General features: G+C 39.9%; 1 protein-coding gene across 2 annotated transcripts in view; it reads left to right on the top strand.

Annotated features, from left to right (window-relative positions):
- pcdh17 (protocadherin 17) overlaps positions 1–22,851 on the top strand; it is a 68,825-nt gene that overhangs the window by 15,600 nt on the left and 30,374 nt on the right. For both annotated transcript variants that reach the window (XM_080885842.1, XM_080885841.1), the window contains exons 3-4: positions 13,867–13,925; positions 14,357–14,529. In XM_080885842.1, the coding sequence (XP_080741968.1) occupies positions 13,867–13,925; positions 14,357–14,529 (232 nt within the window). The remainder of the gene's footprint in view (positions 1–13,866; positions 13,926–14,356; positions 14,530–22,851) is intronic.

The raw sequence follows: 22,851 nt of genomic DNA, 5'->3' as shown, positions 1-22,851 counted from the left end.
ATTTTATGTCGTACACGGCGCTCAAAAATCTGTCAAATGTTTTAGTACGACTTTGCTTAGCTACGAACCCGCGCCGCTTGATGGATTGACGGAGCATTACGGCTATCGTAGGCAGGAGCCTCGCGGAGTGATACGTACGGTGCGTCAACATAATATTACCGTATTGTGTGTATAAACTCTTTTTAAGTTTTGTGGATATTATACTTGGGTATGCTGAGGATATGTCGGCCAATTTCCACTGGAAATGCCTTTTGGTTAAACTGTCAGCAAGAAGGAATTTGCATTTGTAGTGTTACATTTTTATATAAATTTAATGCAAAAAACAGCTGCTTGTTTAAGTGAAAATACATTGATGGGTTTTTTTGCACTAATAAAATTGTGGAGTTGCAAAGTATTTTGTCTAGTGTCAATTATCGTCAGTTATATCGTTATTGCAAATTTTCAAATCTATATCGTGATGAATATTTTTGTCATATCGCCCTGCTCTAAACGGCAGTGCTGGTAGGAACTCCATCCATACAGTAATACTGCAGAAGATGACTGCAAATTTAACAAGGCCTTTAATTTTTGAGTAAGATTAGAACAAGGCGTACTTTTTGGAAAATAGAGATATGGTCACAACATGTTCCAGTCTGCCTCTTTTTTTTTTAGGAGGCTGTAATTTAGGGCAATTTTATTTAATTTGCAGGTCCTATATAATTATTTTTGGCTTGGTATTTGAGTGCCAACTACCGAACAGGCTGCCTCATTATACTGCTCTGCACATAACTGCGACTGCACTTCATTATTCTGGCTCCAGAACAGTATATGAATATATACTCGTCTCAGTCACCACTTCATTCACATACGTTCACTGCACACTTTATTAGGGGAACCTGTTGAGCTCCTCGTTAATGCAAATATCTAATCAGCCAATCACATTATAGCCACTGAGCATCAGAATGGGGAAGAAAGGTGATTTAAGAGACTCTGAACCTGCCTGGTATTAACAGGTGTGCTGGTCTGAGTATTTCACAAACTGCTGATCTACTGGGATTTTCCTGCACAGCCATCTCTAGGTTTTACAGAGGATGGTCTAAAAAACGATAAAATATTACAGAGCTGATACAAATGCAGCATTAACTCAAATAACCACTCAATACAACCACGGTGTGCAGAAGAGCATCTCGATACAGAAGACCGCACTTAGTGCCACTCATGTCAGCTAAGGCCGGGAAAACTGAGGCTACAGGTCATAGTGGCTCGCCAAAAACGTCCTATTATTTTATCTTTTCCACGGCAAAATACAGTAAAGACTATAAAAACTGAGATGAGAAAACAATTTAATCTCAAACCTCCTCCCGCCTACCCTTAGAACACCAGAACAAGGATATAAACATACTTAGAAATGACTGATATGTTTTCTCAGTAATATATAAAAATAAGCAGTCATTTTATCTAACACATCGAGTACACTAATAACTTTGGGGTTATGTGTTAATAAGCTGCCATACTTTTAACAAAAGATATGAAGGGTTGCTAGGTAGCATAGCATAGAATTTCCCAACAGATCCTCTAATGGTGTATCTGATCTTTTGAAAGAGCTTTTGAAATGACACATTATTTATCTGATCAGATGAATGAACTATTGTCGGTGCTGAGTCTCAGTTTCTGCAGTTTTCTTCATTTGGATGGCACGTTTGGTGTCAGCTTCATCACTCTGTGCACCCATCTTCTTATGGGCTCACATCAGGCAATGACGGCAACTAAATCAGGAGGAATCGTGGCAGTTCAGAAGAAAAAATTGGGTTTATCCCAGTATGAGCAAGATGTGCCTAATTCCTAACTGTTTATGATATGATATGATAAAGCAATTAAATAAACATGTTGAAAATTGGTGAGTTTGGTTTTGGAATGACATCACTAAAGGCACACTTACTGGCTAATAAATATATTCCTTCACTGGATCCACACACACACACACACACACACACATTTTCCCACGGTGGGACATTTATACTGACTTAGATTCTTTTTTGGCAGACCTACCCTACTCGCCTAATCATAACTTCTGTGGCCCTTTGAGACACAGTGTGCCAGCAACACCACTGAGCTCTGAAACCAATAATTTTAAATGGCTTAAGCGACACCTCAACAGTTTGTTGCTGTGTTGACCAAAGCACACCTGCAGTAAGCGCTGTCATGAGTTTGTGGACTCACAATGGTCAAAGCTCACATTGCTTGAACTTTGACCTCTGTTCATGGTGTCCAATACTTCAGGGCCATTTAAAACAATAGCAAAAATGGAGTAAAGGCTGATATGAAATCCTTCAGTCATGAGTTTGTGTTTATATCAAAACACTGGCAGGAAAATCCAAGTTTCAGTCCATGTGGGCATATCAAGCAAACACAGTCTATTGGCTAGTAACAGCTTGGATTTATTATATAGTTTATAATACAATGATCTACCTATATAGGTCTGAGTTTCTCAACTTGAGTTAAATATATGCAGTTTTCATGGACTATGCTATTGAATTTGTTACTTAGGTGCCCTAGAACTTGTAAAGTATAGCCTTAAACTGAGTTTTGCCCTTTAAACATGAATTCATTTAAGTTAAGTTTATGCTAACCTGCTTTTGTCCCCAAAAGATCTGTAGGTACTCATAATGTGGCTGTGTAAACAGTGTTATTTCCTCACAACATGGATAATACAATGACACACACATGCACAGATGAACACATACACTGATACCCTGACACATGTAGAGACCAATTCCCCGGTCTGGTAGAAGAGGATTATGGCAGACTTCTCACTCAATTCCAAAACCCCACGGTCAGTCATAGGAATTCACTCAATTTGAATTTAGTTTGCAGCTTGTTAGGATGTGAATTGTGCCAATGCCACCCTTATGAAACTGGAATTAATTTTACTGCTTGAATATCCCACTTGCATGGCATTTCAGCAATCCCACATTTGGTTTGCCTAAAGACAAATGTACAGCAGCTGGTGAGCAGGCAGTGCAATTTTACAATATTGCATTCTTAGGGTTTCTTTTTTGTTTCTTATGTTTGAAAAATATGTCTAGAATGATTCTATTTTTGGGGGATGTTATAGGTAAACGAAAAAAAAAAAGATTAAAAAAATGACAAAACTGTCATACCTCTGATTGGCAGTATTCGCTAATGCCTAATGGAGTAACTACCCCACATGGTATTATAGTACTACTAGTATCGCACTACTGGCTTTTAAGGTATGCACCTGTATACACAAAACCTCCAGTGTCTGGATTTCAAGATTTCTAACATGTATAGGAAGAGGATGCTTTTATTAACATTAAATATTTATTAAGAGTCATTTGCATTTCCCTCATTGATGGTCTGATCAGATCAATCTTCTTTATGAATGGAGCATTTTCATACCACAGATGCATCATAAAGTGGGTCACATTCATTTTGTTTACTTTCATTTAGGAAAAGGAATGAAAAAAAAAAAAGAGACACTGACAGTTTGCCATAGTACATAGCATGTGTTGTGTGTTGCCAGTGTGGCAGATAATTGTAATCTTTCCCCAAGGGGATGTTGGTCAGCATTATTGTTGTTTATGAAATGTTGTTCGTTTTAGTTAGATAAGGATGATTCGCTCAGTACGGGCTTAATCAGCCAATTAATAAAACAATTACTTGCAAAGGAGTTAAAAACTGGTAATTATATTTATATATATGTATTATAATTTTGCGGTAAACAGATTGTTCTCTATCACTGCGTATTAAGACACAAGCCGTCTGTGGCGTTTTGTTTATGCAGGATGTAGTTTACCCCATCGTTTGATTTTTCATGCATTATAAAACAGGCTAGGTTGTCAGATCTCCTGTACCTGTGAGAGTGTGTGTGTGAAGTTTGTGTGTAAGTGCAAGCCAGGGAAACAAGTTCAAGGATATGCACTCTCTCCAGAGGTTTGCATTTTCTTATTGTGCGTGAGTTGATTCTCAAGATGATAATGACAGGCTTAAGAATAAGATTTTAACAATGCTTTGTTGACCATCTCTTAGACTCAGGCTGCGTTTATCCCCCAGAGTGTTCTTTTCATGCTCTCCAAGTAATTTAGTCTGGAAAATTAAACGACAAACATTATTACAAATAGATGAATGTGCTTTACAAAAGCAGCTCTTAGAACTGATAGACTCTTTCATAGCTGTTACTCTTAAAGGCAGATGCAGCAATCCCAGTTGCACATAAAGATCCTACCTTAGAAATGCTACCAAAGTAGTCATTTGTAGACAGAAAAGAAAATTATATATATTATGCACTTGCTGAGGCTCTTCTTCAAATGGAATGATATATCATCAGTAATCACACAGGCTGTCTTTCTATTTTTCTTCTCACCTATCGTTGATTTTAGTCTTTTATACTATGGTGTGGTTTGAATAACAATTCATCTCTTTCTTTTCTGTTTTCTTTTCAGTGCAGCGTTTCTTAAATAAAGACTAAGAATAATAATTTTAAAAAAGCCCTTGTGCCAGTTGGGCGACTCCATGCACTCTGCTGGGCCCCTAATAGTTTCTCTAATGCTGCTGTATGGTCAACCAAAAATAATAGACAATCAATCAGAGTGGTTGCATACAAATTATGAATATTGTGTGTTTGCTGGCGAGGAATGAATATGCAATGGAGAGGTCACGCTGTTTATGCGACTATACATAAAAGCCTCTAAAGTGCTACTTAGCCCTATCTAATGAAGAAAAGCCCCCACTCCCACTAAATGAATATGAACAATAAATATAAAAATTTATAAATGATAAGAATAAAAAGAAATGCATTTGTTATGAATAATGAATTGCGGCAAACCATGATTAACAAGATGAGACTATTGAGTTGGATTAGAGCTGTCTGAGTCACCAGCTACATAATAAACCAGCAATTTTACAAAAAGCCCTGTAGTAGTTTTAATAAAACACAGTATTTCAAGGCAGTGGCACCTTTAACACAGTGGCCAAGTTTATTCAGCCCGAGTTTATTAGATTCATGGTACCGAAGTGGAGTTCAGTACAAGAGATTGGAAGGCTGTCGGTAAAGATGCTTTAAATGACAAATCACTACAAGTGGGACAAATAATCAATATATTCTGAGATAAACCCCACTGATATGTTTTTGTTGTGCTGCCACTGATTTCACAAGATGTACTCTGCTTTCTTCTCTTCCTTTAGAATTTCTGAAAAAACAAATCAAATAAAATGAACCCTCTTTCATAATGCATGGACAAAAGGATGCAGCATTGTGAATGCAGGAAATACATATAGTAATGTTCAAAATTCTTCAGTCAACCTTCATTTCCTTATGATTTGATAGAAAAATGGGAAATAGCTGCTGTGATTTATTGAAATACACGCAAACATAGATGTTAATACAGCATATAAGACAAAAACAGAGCTTGTACAATTGTAACGAGCTTGACAGTCAATATTTGGTGTGACCACATTTATTCTTCAACACAGCCTGAACTCTCTTAGGTATGCTTTCTTGTAATTTCTATAAGTAGTGTTCAGGAATAGTTAGTAGTAGTAGTACTTTTTTGCATTCATATTTGTCAATCCAGCCATCCAGTGGTCCAACACCACTGGTTGAAATGCAGCCCCAAACCAGTCTCCACCATGTTTTACAGATACCCGTAGATGCTTACTGTTGATCTCTTCTGTGCATATTGTTTAAACTGAAAACTTTAAATTTGGATTCGGCCTCCATAAGACTTGTTGCCACTGATTCTCAGACCAGTTCTTGTGTAATTTGTGTACCTCAGCCTTCTATCAGTTGCTTCTTGACACTCCCCTCCCAATGAGACAATTTCTGATGAGACTTTTTTGAAAGAGTAGGTGGATAAACTGAAGGGCCAGATGCATTTCTCAGGTCCCGAGTCAGGTCTAGGGCTGTGCGATATGACTAAAATCTCATATCCCAATATAAGACGTTTCTCATCCCGATAACGATACATCTCAAAATAGTGCATTTTTGTTCCTTCTCATCTGTAAACTCTCTCCATACGCTTTCACGTGATTCTTGTTTAGGTGGTTGAAGAGGTTTGTCGTGTTTGAACTTGTGGTGGGGATCAGTTTGTGGCATAATTTGCATAGTACAGTTTTCTGTCCATGTCAGACTTTTCAAAACCAAACCATGTCCATGCTGCAGAGGTAGCCGCTCATGTAGGAATAAGGTCCTCGATTTTTTGTGACTGGTCCTTCTGTTTGGAGCTACCTGGTTCTGCCTCATCTTCACTGTCCATGCTGGTTTTCTCTGTGCCTGCATCCACGTGGTGACCATCTAAACGATGAAAAAATATTGCGATACCATGAAATAGGGCTGTGCGATATGACCCAAAATTCATATCTCGATATTTTTTAGCTGCATGGCGATATAAGATATATATCTCGATTTTTTTTTTTAAAGCCATAAGTTAAGAACAAAAAGAGAGTTCTTAGTCACACTGTGTCCCAGATGTCACACGGGCACTTTTATTTACATACAGCGTAGATGTACATGAAGAAATTACTCAAAAATAAATTATCAGCATTTATTAAATAATCATGGTCCATAAATAAAAGAAAACAATGTTGTTTTTGTGCATAACAAAAAGCTCACAATTGTGCAGTCAAAATGTAAACTAGAAGACGCTGAGCATAATAACAAAGACAGATTTCACAGCTGCACCACGTCTCTGAACAGGTGCCATTTGTGGTCCTTATACACACACAGTACGGTAATATTACGTTGAAGCACAGTACGTATCACTCCGCGAGGCTCCTCCCCGGTAGCCGTAATCCTCCGACAATCCATCAAGCGGTGCAGCTCCGTAGCTTAGCAAAGTCATATTAAAACATTTTTTGACAGATTGCTGAGCGCTGTGTACCACATAAAATCGGTTCGCGGTCAGTAAGCACAACCAGAATTCATACATATTGCGCACTGTCGATTTTTGAGAAAATGAAAGGATTTTAGGCCGTGCAGCCCTTCCGGGCTGCATGTCGTTAGCGCGGTTAGCTCGCTAACACGTTGACGCCGTCCAGCCCCACACATGGTAACTCGCTAACGGAGATTTTCCGCTTTCATCTTGTCATTGCCTGCAGGTGAAGCTATGGGGGAGGGGGAGTTGTGTTCAGTGAAGGAGAGGCGAGGCCGAGTAACGTTGCGTAGAGACAAAAGTGGACGAAAGAGAGGCAAACCTGCGGCTCCACAACTATAATTATAACGTAACATAGACTATATCGATATAAACGATATTGTCACATCTTATATCTCGTATGAAAATATATCGATATTTTTAAAAAACTCGATATATCGCCCAGCCCTACCATGAAACAAACAATAGTGTATAATACGAAACGATAGATATTTTCATTTTGTCATCCGATATATTTCGTCATATCGCACAGCCCTAGTCAGGTCTAGTCAGGCTGCGATTTTCAGATACTATTCATCTGCTGTGCGTAGTTTTCAGGGTCACCACTTCTTCTTTTGTCTTTCACTGCTCCACTTTTCTCAAATGCACACCATAATGAGACATTATGATGTGCATATGGTTTTTAGCTAATAGCTTTTTGAGAATTACCTTGTTGGAGCAGAAATAGTCTTTTATGTCTGTGACACTGTGTTATCTTTGGCTTTTTTTAAAATAGATTTTTATCAAGTCAACTAAACAAATTGCCTTTTCGCAACATTTCTACTGGTAACAAAGTGGCTAAAGATACATTTAAAACTGTTTTTTTGCTAATGTGTCTGCTTTATGTAGACAAAACACTGATTCTTTTCTCCACTTAGGTGCCCTTTTTTGTACTTGAATGATTCATAGGTCAGTGTTGTGGCTCAAACAAAACGGTCAGTTACAAGGACTGAGCTGAAGTTAGTGAAAAAGCAGCCAGTGTCAAAAGAAATTACTTTGAAAAGACCTTCAGAAAGTCTTTAAAATTTTGGCTCATTGGAAGCAAAATATCAAACCTGCTTCCCAATATGTTCTTATAATCGATGCGTTTTTGTTTTCATAAGAAAAGACAACCACAGGGTTTCTTTTCATGTGTACACATAATCAGCATATCTGTAAAATTAAAGTAGCTGAATTCAAAGGTTGCTGTACTAGAGGTGTGGCAAAATAAACAACAACAGGCCAGGTGTGAATGCCCCTTCCTGATGATTCACAGCACTGCATAAAGAAACCTTTTTTTAGCCTTTTCTCTGCTTTATACAGAGGGCTGCTGAGCACGCATGCTTGATTTTAGCTGTGCCTCGTGTCATTTATACAGCTGCACTCGCTCACACATGGGAGACACCAGTTTAACTACTGCTTTGAACTTCTGTCAACAGCACGGCTCACCCGGGCACCTTAGAATTATGCTAGAGGTTGTATTTAAGTGTTTGAGTGCCGCTGACGTGTGGTAGAAATGCAACCAGCGGAGAAATTTACAGAGTTTTTTCCTTTTTGCTTGTCATTCTGAGTAGAGCGACTTCAAAATAATTGCAAAGGATTTTTCTTTTGTCCCTGCATACATGAGATGATTTGAGACCTCCATATAAGTGTGATTTCCCCCCCACAAAAGAACTAAATCAATGGCACATATTTTTAATTTGATACAATTTAATTAATAATTACATTATTACAGTTACGTTTTTTAGGTCAGAAGGTTCAATAAAATCTCAGGTTTCCCCCCAAAATGTGAACTTTCTAGCAATTATTTCATGGTTGAGGCTTTACAGGGCTAAATCAAAGCCAAACTAAAAGCACTTACATTTAAAAAAAGATATAGAGTTGAAGAGTGGAGTCAGATAGGTCCGTGTGCAACATACCATAAAACGTTGCAAAAAGATGTTTTCCCTTAGAGAAAGCCTTCATAGTCCTATCGAAAGGCATATTTTCAGCCTGCGTATCGTGCCTGCGCCACATATGTCTAAAGAATGCCATGTCACCTTGAAATCCAAAATTGTCTTAATGTGAAAAATTCTTCTTTCAAAGACTATTTTATGATGATGTTTATACATTAGAGCAGCCCATTACCAGGGGGGAGGGAGGGTATGGCATTTTGCGTAGTAATGTGTAAAACTATAAGAAGCTTCTCTGTATAACTGAAGGAGTGCTATTAGTAAAGATTTAATCGTTCTGACTATATTAATGAGGGCGGTTTTGTAGATGACTGTATCTGCATACAAAATGCATCTCGTTTCATCTGAAATTGTAATTTTTTACTGAAATTTTTTTTGAATGCAGTGCCTCATTTCTTCAGACATAATGCTGTAAATGACTTTAAAGCACCAAACTCTGGAGACAAAGCCCCTCTGTGCCTCTGGCTGAGGGACTGTCATTATTGCTTCCTTATTCAGGAGTGAAGCTATTTCCTCCTCCACTGCCAGTCTCTGTGGTGTCGAGGGAAGAGCGGCACGTGGAATGCTGTCGAAAAAGGTGGAAGCTTTGTGGCAGAGTTGTAATGCGTAGCACTCGCACAACGTGCTCGTGGAAGGGGGATGCTGCAGATACGCACCCCTCTCTGATGCTGCGAGCGCTGCTTCTTCTGTCTGTGGTGGAGAAACCTGAAACCTGAACTCTAGTGTAAAATAACCTGAGTCTGATATGGTGAAAGGCTCTGCCATCGTTGGTGTATTATGATTGTTTTTATTCTCTCTTGTTCCTTGTTCATTAGACTATGTACACACAGAGCCTGCAGGTCACTCACCATTACCTGTGTGCTTGGTAGTTAAAAAACAAATTAAAAAAATGTATCAAAAAACCTTTAAATTTGCAGTGTTATATCGGACGACCTTCTCTTTGAGATTAGTCACAGAAAGTAACAGTCCAGTGGGGGTTTTTTTTTGTATCACATAGCAAAAAGAGGCCTTTCTTTACACTAAACATCCATTTGCACAAATCACCAGTTTGTTGCTGAAACAATGTTAAAGTAGTATCTAGACTCACACGGGCTAACTGTGATTGTTGAGTTGTCATTGGTTTACTTGTTTGGACTGGACCCCTTTTAGGTTATTTAGAAGTTAAGTAAGAGCCTTACTTAACTGACGACTGATTGATTGATTGATTGATTGATTGATTGATTGATTGATTGATTGGTTGATTGTCTCTAGGAAGATATTTGGATGTTAAGTTGATCTGATCCCTTGTGCATCTGAGCCAGTTGATTATCATTGCAGTGTAATTATTGTCTCCACCCCTTTCTTAAGATGTTTTTCCCTTTGCTTTTATGCCTTTCGTTTTCAGTTTTTATGGGCGAGGCGTCCACCGTCTGCCTGTTCCTGTCACTTTACCTCCTGGGTAAAGTTAAGATGTTGGTGAAACTTGCACACAATGATCAACTAATTAGCCTTTATTAATCAAGGTTGCATTTGTTGCTTCACAGGAATCACTGCTCCCCTACAGGATTGGTCAGATTTTAGTGAAACGAGATAAGTTTGTTGTGGACATTGCTGTTTGCCAGCCTCCTTGACTTCTCGCTGGATTTTAGTTCTTATTGGTGGGCGCAATAGAGCCAAAAGACAACAAAACCTGTAACTCTGTGTTTGCACTTTGCACATTACAATAACCTCTAAATTGTGATGAGTCATGAACAGAAAGAGCTACTATGTTACTGACGTTCTGTTTTTTTTTTGTGTGTGTGTTTTGTTTTCATGTATTTCCAGCTTCCACTGCACAAAAATGATCGGTTCCTTTAATTTTCTCTGTTTTACATGTTTTTTTTTTCTGTATAGCTTTAGCTAATCCGCTCTAAGTTTTCCAGTAGGAATGATGTCACTCAGATACATAGCAACGCATAATAACAGAGGGTTTATCTTTTAGCTTACAGAGAAGGGGTTGAGTAGGAGCCACTTGCACTGCCTGATGTGAAGAAACGCATGTGCTCACAAGCATACACTGAATGAGAATAATGTGTGTTTGTGTGTGCGTGTGTGTTTTCCTGGCAGACAGTAAAGGACAAATGCATGTATCATACCTAACAGGGTAGGTGGAGGGAGGGGGTGTACTCTTGTTCCTGTGAATAAAAGAGAGCAATCCATTGATGTGTGAAAGAGAATCTGCAATTTGTCCTCGTTCACCATTCCTACCTAAGATATCAAATACACACGCAAACACAAACATAGGCTGATATGCACAAATATAGCCCCATAGAAATGAAGAGTGCCCCAAAATGCACCAGCATGCCCTGAGAATAGAATAGCACTCCAATATGCTCGTCCCATTTGTCTCAATCGGCCGGCTGTCTGAGCGGTCAGTCTTGGGACCTGAATGGGAATACAGAATAGAGTGCAGCTTTTTACACTTACTCAGCCTCACTGTACTCAGTATCTTTCTGACCTCTGTGGCCTTGCTACATGGAGCAGATACAACGCATCATTCACTTCAAATCGACAACATGCTTTTGCAATTTTCATCCACGCTACCAAACAACCTAACCTCTGATCATATCTGCACAAAGTAGATCGACCCAGAACTACTGAATTCATCTCGCGTTAAATGGGTTCAGTGCTTCTCTGAGCCTTTAAGGTCTAAAACTCATATTTTAGGCCAGTAAATGAGTCAGATTTTTAACCATCATAGGCCAAATATACAGATACTGCAGTTTTGGTCAGTTTAGTTCCACTCAATTTACTTAGATTTTTTTTTTCTTTTTATTCAGATCACTTTCATGAGGTTTCACATTTGGGAAACACGCAGTATGAAACAGTCAGCTGCACTTGTAATGTTAAACTAATTAATTAACTCTTTGATACAGCGTTTAATAATACTACTAGAAATCATAACAGTAAGATAACAGACATGATCCACTTTTTATCACCTTCCCTCAGATTATCCTGTATTCATTGCGGGCGCTGACCGGCTCAGTACAAAGCATCTCGTGCCGGCTATTATCGACCCATTAATTAGAAAGGGGCCCATTGTAGTGAAAGGGTTGGGCAGTACAGACAGGCAGGAAGAGATGGAGCCTTAAGATCAGCCTGGAATAGTTGGCAGGAAACAGGGTCCTATGAAGTGGCTTAATGTGCTTTTTATTGGCTCGTGCGGGGTGGAGCATGTAATTTAGGTGTGAAATGTCTCTTTTCCCTTTTTGATAACAAACCAAACAAAATACCATCGTATTTACCGTGCAATGGGGATGTGCATTTCCATTCATCGTGCTAATCAAAGCAAATTTAATGCTAATGTACAACAGACCGTTGACATTTCAAGGTTTTTTGGTCCATGTGGATGACAAAAAATAACTTTTTGAGTCTGTTGTAATAATGAAAAAGTAAAAGTTCTGTTCACAAGGATATTATTTGTTTTGTGTGCACAGGTGTGGAAAATAAATTAAACCATATAACCGGCAGGAAAACTATTTTCTGTTAATGTCCTTTCCTCCTGCTCAGTGCTAACAGAGCTGAGTTGATTGAAAAATATGCCCAAGGTTGATACCCTGGTCATAAAAGTACAGAAGGGGCACATCAATATAAAAACTCCCAACTCTCTTTTCCAAAAAAAAGAAAAAAAAAACGCAGGCTGTTATCATTTCAATGCCAAACGATTTCATTCATTCTTCTCCTTACTTCGTGGTCAGATTCCAGTCTTTGATATATTCTGTGGGTGTTTTCTTTTAGTATTGGTTGAAGGCTGAGGCAGAATAAAGTGTTTAGGTAGAGATAAAGGTGCTGGTGAAAGCATGGAAGGTCAAAGAACTGAGGTGGCCCGCCTGACCTTCACACACCCTTTTTCATACCGAGCCACCGCTGCGCACGGATGACATTGAAATACTCTATCGACTGTGAGTCAAGCTGTGCATGTGAAAAACTCTGGCACAAGTAGACATTACTCACTAAACATGACATTTAACCGCCACGAATTCAAGACACAGAGAGTTGTGCACAACACAGGGTAATTATTTGTGTTGCTGTGATGAATACTGCTACAACACTATGAAAGCTATATCTCTCAAAGACATTTGTTTCCGCCATTCCTCCCTACCTGAGCATGACTTGGTTTATATCCTCGCAATAATTTCGCCTAAATATAAGCATATAACTTTCCCTCTCCCTGTGTTTTTGCTGAGAAGTCTATATATCTTGCAAGTTTTTTTCATTTTTTGTAACTTTAGCTATTTCTGGAAATTCTGAAGATTTTCCTTTAACATGATCAAAACCACGACACTGATCTACCCTGTAAAACTTCAAGTCATACAGTGCTTTATCCTGTTTATGCAGTAGGGCTTCTACCAGTATTTCATTATACTGCTATGCTTTATCACAGACGTCATTCTGTTTCTTTGCATCCATGTGCATGTGTTTTAGTTTCCTATCGATTCACGTTAGTAGAAGGCCCCTGTGTGCGATCGGGTTACCCATATGAAATAAAGCACCACAGGGTCCAGCACATGCAAGATGCGCTTCCTCACAAACAATTTATTTTTGTGCACAAAAATAGAAAGGACAAAAAAAAGTGCAGGATATTCTTAGAGTGTCAGCAGATTCCCGTGGAGATGTTGTTAAAGGAACAAGGAGCAAATAGCATTTTAAATTCTGCACAAACAGTCCGACTAGGACTCCAGAACCGTATCGGCAATGTTCTCTATTTTCATCGAGACTGTTGTCCTAGCGCTCATTGATTATATGATGTCTGCCAGATTTGATGTTCAGCTCTGTGGTTTACTCTCAAATGGCTAATTAGCCTGCCTTATGTGGTTAATGAAATGCTCAAATCTTGGCCATGTAGGGCTCCCTTTTTTTAATTTTATAGCTTTTATCACCCCTAATCTGTCCTCTGCCTTATTTTTTTATGCATAATTAATCATATGTCACTAGGAATTCTTGTTTCGCAGCAGGACTCATTTCTTTCGTGCTTACAACATACTTTTGTCTCTCTCTCTTCTCAACAGACGGACAATTTCCCCACGGAGCCTAATTATATGGGTAGCAGACAACAGTTTGTTCAAAGGTAAGGGTTGAGATCTGTGGCCTTGACTAGACATCAGACCCTTGTTTGTTCGTTTTTTTCAGCTTTATTTTATTCCCCACAAACTACTTTAACATTAACTGCGCTGACAATGAACTGTAGTGAGTAATAAAAGGAAGAAGACGGTCGTGTACATTAAATTAGCTTGAAAGTCGGTCACTAAAAATATTCTGTGTTACTAGAACATTATCACACACAGGATTGGACTCAAAGCAGACAGCAAAGCTTGTGCAGTATTTTTAGAAGCATTTTATTACATCCTAAATCCTTAAATCATTATAATAATGTTCCTTGCTTGGCATTCAAGAATGGTGTCTCTAAACTTCCTTGGAGGGTTAAAAAACACCCACTAAGAAATCCTCCACCACACTCAGCACTCACAGTCCTTTTTTTTTATTTGTTTGTTTGTGTAGTAGTTCAACATTCAAAGACCCTGAGCGAGCAAGCCTCAGAGACAGCGGTCATGGTGACAGCGACCAGGCTGACAGTGACCAGGACACCAACAAAGGCTCCTGCTGTGATATGTCTGCAAAAGAAGCCCTCAAGCTGAAGGCTGCAGGCGTGAAACCACCACCCCTGGAGCAAGGTGAGCCCTTACCGGAAAAAAATGTGATTACACGAGAAATAAAGGAGCGTCGTGCAGGCCAACACACTTGAATAAGGGAAAAAGAAAAAAAGGACTCAATTCGTTTTCTGTGCTCAGCTCAAGTTATTTGTATTAATGGTTGAGCTTTTGACTTGCCTGAGCGCTCCCAATCTGAACTTATACTTGGCTACTTTATTTCCCCAACTTTGTTCTCTGCACTTTTCACATTTAAAGTGCATGGGGGTGTGCGGTTGTATCGGAGGGTGTGAGCGAGTGTGCATTCTATACACGTCCTCAGTTTATCAAAGCAGACAAGCCCATTATGTTTTTATAAGCCCAACTACTTCAGCTTCTCCATTTAGTCCCCTTCCTCGAGCACCCATCTCTGAAACTTTGATAATGTAACATGGAAAATGACTTAGTGAGCGGCAGGCGATGTAGCTTTGTACTGCGGTGATTAAATATGAATAATTATAAGCGCTGCGGGTCGGGCAGATTACACATGACATGTGTAGAACAATAACTCCCCAGATATGAGTTGTTGGGGTCCCTCGCACCCCAGCGACCTCACATGATTCGTGCAGGGTCAGGGGAAGGAAGCAGGAAGTCAAGATCACACACGGGTGTGGTGTAAGGTGATAGGGCGGGAAGGTGAAATTCTCCCTGCGGTTTCAGCCAGTCGTGTACATCGGCGTGCATCATTACCTGCTAGGAAAAACACAGATTCCCACAGAGATACAGATTTCCCAAGTCTGGCTGACAGGATGCGGCAGTACAGTCCTGTATCCTGAACATGGATTCTCAATAATGACGCTATTAATCCAGGGAACAGACGGGCTGTTTTTACTTCTTGCGGAAGGACAATGACAATTTGTGCAACACTCTGTGCTCCAATATGCATGTCTCACTGGATAGCGTTTTTTTTTTTTTCCTTTTCACTGGTTTTTAGAATGGGAAAAAAAGCCCACACATGTTGGCAAGAGAAATTGGACAATTAAAAAGCTCCATATGTTTCTCATTTTGAAAATGTTCTCATTTAATTGTCCAAGAGGGAGTAAATGGATCGCATTTCTACACACAAGACACATGACAAAGGGAGACGAGAGAGTTTGGGGCATTAGTCGGCGTGCAAAAGCTGTTGCTGGTGGTGTCGGACGAATGCGTGCTGACCCCGTCGGCCTTTGCGCCAGCTGCGACCCGTCCTTCCGCCCTTCCTGCGTGTTGCTTCGATCAGGAATGTCTTGTTCTCGTACAAAAGATCGCATCAATACGCACATATACGCGCGAAGGCCAGCGGTGCTGGAAGCTCAGTGAAGGGCTATAAACTGCCTGTTCTCGCTCACTTTATTCTCACCCTCTGCTCTGTTTTCAGCCCCGCTCCATGACTTTCGTTACACTTCTCTACCGCTCCTTGTTTGGGGAAATCGATTGATGTGAGATTAGACAGTTAACTGGCTGCAGCTGGCTGTGTTTTGCCAATAACATGCAGGCTTAGCTAGGCCTGTGGGGGAGGGCTGGAGCAGGAGGCCAAACCCTGGTGCTGGAGTGGTAGTGAGAAGTGAGGTGTGGTACACATCGCTCTGGCGGTGTTCCAGCTTGTCTTTATTAACTTGCAAAAATACCAGTTGAATGCTGAAAGGCCTCGCTGTGAGTTAAACCACACCTAAATATTACACGATGCAGTCATGGTCAGTCACTCTTAGTGCTACTGTTGTCTTTATTGGTACTGAATCATTTTATGCCTAATTGATGAGACTTTCTTTTAAAAAAATAACCAAAAATCAAAGAATAAATGCAATAGAGGAAACTCAAACGTGAACTATTAAAAGGGAATATGATGTGGCCACAGTCAGGTTCTGCCTAATATTTAAATAAAACTCTGTGTGTGTGTGTGTGTGTGTGTGTGTGTGTGTGTGTGTGTGTGTGTGTGTGTGTGTGTGTGTGTGCGCGCGCGCACTCTCGTGCTCCACATGGAAGGACGCAGGTCTGTCTATTATCAGATGGGAGAAAAAAAGGAGAAAGAAAAGGGAGATTGTCATTGGTCACTGTCTCTGGGGTCGTATTCCTGCAGGCTTATTTTCTTCAGATCTCAGCACTTAGCATCTCCTTCATAGGTCTCTCTCTCTCCCTCTCTGCCCCCCTCCTCTCCTTCCCTCGTTCATCCCATCTTAAGTCCTCTGTTTCCCTCTAAGCGTAGCCCTCCCAATTACTCTCTGTAGCTCTCTCTGCTTTCCTGCCAGAACACTGCGGCCTCATTCACTGGCTCCGTATAAACAGAACTACAAGTGCACAAAGCATGTAGTTCAAGTCCCAATCAATTCCCAACCCTGTTTTAGTCATAGCCCCTATACTTGCTAGGTTGTAGCCTACAGCGTATCTACAACTGTGTCTTTGTTTTTTATTTTAATTTCTATTTTTAACATTCTCGTTGGCTTTTTTCCTCCTTTCTCCTCTTTTTCAGTAACTGCCACGAGTAACATACATTAACCTCGTACCGTCCGTGCAATCCATCGCCTCCTCTGATGCCCAGTGTTCAGCAGTATCCTGCTAGACAACATCATCTGGACATCTTCGCACCACAGATCACTCTCAAATTGATTAATTAGCTCCGCAAAAGTGGTAGCAATGTATTAATTAAGCTTATATTGAGCTTATAATTAAGCGTATATCAAATGCATTTTTTTGCCAGTTTTAAACGCCGATTAATTGATGCTCCAGCGTGCCTGCTGCAGCAGACATTAATGTGGGCTTGTCTGGCTCTAGCGGAGTGGCTGGCAGCACATCGCTCGCCTCTGTGGAGATGACTGCCACAGTCGCTATCACGAACAGACAGGCGGCAGTGGTGTTGGGAGATGTTACCCACTGATATAGCTGTCCGAGCAAATGGAGAAAGAGAGAGAGAGAGAGCTGATGATTGAGGAAGAGCAGAAAGAATAGAAGGGGCCGGATGCTGTTTAACTGTACCAGCTGACCTATCCTAATTAGCTGCGACTGGATTATGATAATCAAAACGCCTCTTGCCTTGTTTTAAAGAGAGATACTCGAGTGTGACAGAAGAGGAGGGGGTGGGGGGCAGGGGGAGGATATGATACTACAAGGACAGTGTGGGTACAGTGAGGGAAGACAGCGAAAGACGTGTTTCTGTGACGGCATGGTAGAAAGTGATGAAATGTACTTTCCTCTGTTATTTGTTGAGGGGTGATAAAAAATCCCCACCCCCACAGCATCCCACAGCTCGTGAATGTCTCAGAATAAGGGGAAATGTCAGACTTTTGTCAATTTTTCGCACGCACACAAACTCCTGGCACAAATATGACTAAACAGTGATGTAAGTGCACGCACAGATCTGCTACATAAATAAATGATGATGCCGTATTTAGCTCTTTGTTTCCAAGATGGTTGTCTTCTCTGTAGGTGTTCAGCAATTTATGGTGATGAGAAGAGAGTGAGTCCTGGGAGCTGGGAGGCGAACAGTTTATATGTATAAATATATATATAATGGGTACATTTTATGAAATTGGATTGCCTCCCTGGTGGATTTTAAACATTTTCCTTGCCTAAAAAGTTGGTAAGGGATCAAGAACGTTACAATTAGAACCCAAGAAATTTGAAGTTGGTCAGCATTGGCTTCAGATTGACTTCATCTTTATTGTCAGTACTCATACTATGTCTTGGTCAAGGTATTTGCTGCTACAGTGGCTTAGTAGGTGGCTAAATGAATGAATGAATGAATGCTTTATTGGCCATATGCAGGTTGCCCCACAGAGGAATAGGACACCCCCCCCCCCCCCCCCCCCCCCCCGACTTACACACACAACAACAAGACAACACAAGGGAATACAGCTATTCAAATAGACAGTTGAATAGCTAAAAACATACTCTGTTATGTTATGTGAACATAATGTGCATAATGTGGGGAATATCTGCAATTTCAGTATAAAAGTATATAATGAATTCCTTACTTTTATACGTATAGGATATCATAGAGTCCTCACTATGGCCTTGCAACACTTTGGAGATAAAAAATAAAAGAGGGCATGACTTTACATTTTTACATCCGAAACAATCAGGAGGAAATTAAGTCTTTTAAAAGTTATGTTGTTGAATAATAAGCTTTCTCTTCCATTGCACACTGGAAACAAACTAACTATTCAGACTTCAATCCATCTTAAATATTCACCCATCTTCCCCCCGTGGCAGCCTTAATCTTAAGACTCCTGCGTTACTGTATTTTTTCAAAGGGTCTTGATTCCCCACAATTTCCTTCTTTTTTTTTCCTTTTTATTCGGAGCAATTAATTTTGAATCGCGAGTGAACCTTTTGATAAAAGAAAATGCAATTCCAAGATTAATTGACTGGTCAGAAGTCTGATCAGATGCCCTTTTCACACTTGTAGCCATGGCAACCTCTATCCTTCTCACTCTGGCCTTCAATAAACCTTTATCTGACTTGTGGAAAAGGCCGTTCCATTCAGCATCATTCATATTTCATGGACAGATAAATGCAGACACGTTTTTCATAGGGTGGGTAGATGTGTATTACATCTCTAATTTGAATCCTTCTGAAATTGTATTCAGAATGCAGCTCAGTAAGTACACTGTCTGTTCGCTATGTGCACGTACATTATTGATACAAATAGTGAATTTTGGCCAGTAAACGGTGCCTATTGTGCTTAATCATGATCACAGTGTTTATGTCATTTGAAGATATTCATATTTAGCCTTTTTTGTGGCCAACTAATTCTACAAGGAACAAAAACACTGCACACACATATTACTGAGATATCATTGTTTTCTTGGTTGTATTTGTTAGCGCAAAGTTTTATTATAAATAGTTATGGTGAATTACGGTTTGTCACAGTCTGATGGATGAGTTCATGCCACTCTTTTTTTAAATAATAATTCTTTTGTGGGTTTCCTTTTAGGGATGAATTGTTGCTTAGAATAAAAGTAAAGTTTTCAGTCAAAGTGAGTGAAAGACGGAGCAATCAGAAAGAAAAAAAAAGTCATAAAAAAAAGTCAAACTGCTGAAAGACAAGCTGCTTGAAGATGCATCCTTCTCCTTGAAACATTTCCGCTGGGCATTGAATCCAAATTGGAGTCTTGATGAAATTACGGCACAGCCAGAACGTGACTCCGATTTATCGGATGAAACTAAAAAGCAACAGCGACGAAGGAGCTGAAAAATGATGACTCAGTATCAGAAAACGTGGTTAATGGTTCACATTCCTATTACTAGATCCTCCATACCTGTGATAGTTCTACACAGTGTAGCCTGCACCTAACTTAACCCCTGCCCAGTACTCTGTTTGTCCTGCATGAGCTGCTCATTAAAAGGTTTAACAGGCAAAGGCAAAAATGAATATTACAATTGGATATACTCACAAAGGGCAGCTGTAATCCTTCTGGCCTGTCAAATAGTGGGCTGCTTAGGTGTGAAGGGTTTGAGCTTTAGAACTCGCTGGTTTTCAAATCTGCTCTTAATATCACAGCTTAATGTGCATCAAATTTTTCTGCAGATTCATCTTCATACCTCTTATAAATCTTAACGTGGAGTTAGAACATTTGTACATAATCAGCTACGACAAATGCAGCATAATAGTTTCAGTACTGTGCAGAAGCACTGAACTTTCTGCACAGTACTGCTACTACTGAGCCTTTCATGTATGTTTCATTTTTTCTGCCTTTTAACTCATTTTCCGTCCAGTTCTTGTATCTGACCTTTCTTTAAAGCAATTACCACTGAGCTATAAATCATTTTGAATAAAAAAAGCACCTAATTCAATGAATGAACTAGTGTTGTGTCTATATAAAATAGACAACTTAGATGGAACCAATTTTAAATTGTATCTTTAGGCACATTGTTACCATCAGCATGTCACAAAAGCACATATTTTCCTCCCATGTCTTTAGCTGAATGAAAAATGCCAGTTTGACAGGCACAAAATAGCATTTGTGAACCAACAAGGTGATTCCCAAAGAGCTATTAGCTGGAAACTTGGCATATCTCAGCGTGGTGTCCAGTGTGTCATAAGAAATTGAGAAAACTGGACCAGTGGAGGATGAAAAAAAAAGTAGTGGAAGGCCTAAAAAATATCTTCCACATTCGATCAGTACCTAAAAACCAGAAGAAACAGGGAAAAAAGTCACCAAGGACCTGACATAGGACCTCAGAGATGCAAATGGCCTTTCACTCGATCCATTTAGTACTGTTTAGTGAAGCCTCATCAGATTGTCTCAGTACAAGTTTGGTAGTCAACAAACCATTCTTAGGAAAACAGAGAGAAAAGGCTGAGGTGTGACAAGTTACACAAGAACTGGACTAAAGTGATGAATCTAAATTAGAAGCCTTTGATTCAAATCATCATATGTTTGTACGATGGAGGTCAGGAGAGATACAGCAGTGACTGTTGGGAGCTGCATTATAGCCAGTGGTGCTGGAGATCTTGTCAAAATTGATGAAATTGCAGATGCAGAAAAGTACCATCAGATTTTGATCCACCATGCAATACCATCTGGAAAGCATCTGATCAGCAACGGCTTCATTTTTAAGCATGGCAGTGATCCCAAACACACTGCAAGTGCAGTAAAAAACATATGTGACTAGAAAAATACACAATTGAACACCATCAGTGATGGACTGGCCTCCCCACAACCAACATTATAGAAACAGTTTGGCTTTTGTAGGCTTTAAGAAGCATGAAGAATACTCCTGAAGACTGATTTTGCATCATATTCTGTATTTCAATGTATGTTTGCACATATATGTGTTTCAGTAAATGAAAATGGAAACGCATATATATATATATATATAGATAGATAGATAGATAGATAGATAGATAGATAGATAGATAGATAGATAGATAGATAGATAGATAGATAGATAGATAGATAGATAGATAAAGCTAAACTTTAGTGTGCACCCTGAGAGAAGGGGCATTGTTAATATGTTATTCTTCACACGATGTTAAAGTCTTTTTTTCCTGCAGGTTAATGGACAAACATCTGCTGAGAGAGAGGCTTCGTCAGAGACTGTTGTAATTAGTCAGTTTGCAAACATTACTCCAAACAGGTAGCATATGGAGGAGTCATAGTTTCGTGTGATGCCGTCACATCTGTCTTTTTAAACATGATTAATTGAGGCCATCGAGGTATGTTTACACCCAGTGCTTTGTGTCTACACCAGCAGAGACATGCATGTGCATGGTTCTGATGAACTCTTGCAGCGTGAGCGTCTTTTTTATGCCTGTTGGCTCTTTTCGTGAGTAATCAGTAATTTAAAAAATAACAACAACAAAAAAACAAGCAGAGTTTTAGTTTCTCCTTATTAAGTATCTGTCCTGTCTTAGTATCAGACCACTAGAGAATCCATTTATAAGTGTGTAGCATGGCCTTGGGTAGTAGATTAGAAAATCGACCGTCATCTGAAAACAGCAGATGCTCGTGTTTCTTCTTACTGTTTGTGCAAGCCATTGAGAAGCGAGGATTTGTCTTTCATCTTCTCGTGCTCCTCGTCTTCTCAGCTTTCTGTGTCCTGTCCCTGACTGGGCTGATAGTCTGATTCATGGCAGCATCACCAACCACTTCCCTTGTGGGGAAAATGAGAACCATCAGCAATCTGGACTTCTCACTCAAAGTCAAATAAGATTTGTGAGTGTTTGTGTGCTCATACACATGTGCCAGATCCTGTGTTCACCCCGTTCTTAGAGGATGTGGCGGTATCGCACAGCAGTGAGGCGATTTGCAGCTAAGCTAGTGGAATCCTGTTGAAAGCCTAAAATCTTGTGGGGTGAAGGGAGGGGAAATATCACAGTCTTAGGATTTCTTCTCTCTCATTACGGGAGATTGAAAGGGATTATTCTATTTTCCTCAATACACAAAGTTTTATTAAATTCCACTGTTATGATTGCAGTTCACGAAGGGTAATGTCCGTTCTTGTGTCCTTCCTCTCGAGCTGCAGCTGATGAGCTTGGCTGCAGGAGTGCGAGTTCCACCTCTAAACCTGGGCCCGACTGCATGGCGCATCACCCCCTGATCCTCATTCAGCTAGTGAAGCCTCTCTCAAGCACTGTGGCACCACAGTGTTGGAGAGGATTGATGAATATCTCAGACTCTTACCACTCGGGCCGTAAATCTCTGACATTATCCCTTTCCCCTGGTAGCCGCAATGAATAATTACGGCATGTTTATGGAAGCAGTGAGTAAAAATATGTCTTATTTCATTCTAAGCACCATTATAACCTCTCGACATAGCATGATTGGACTTCTGATCTTAAAAACTCTGCAGGAAAAAAAGAAAAGAAAAGAAAAACAACACAGGGAA

The sequence above is a fragment of the Rhamphochromis sp. 'chilingali' genome (assembly GCF_963969265.1).
Source record: "Rhamphochromis sp. 'chilingali' genome assembly, chromosome: 6".
Classification (NCBI taxonomy): Eukaryota; Metazoa; Chordata; class Actinopteri; order Cichliformes; family Cichlidae; genus Rhamphochromis; species Rhamphochromis sp. 'chilingali'.
Note: the sequence above shows the minus strand (reverse complement) of the source record. Positions and strands in the feature narration are given on the sequence as shown.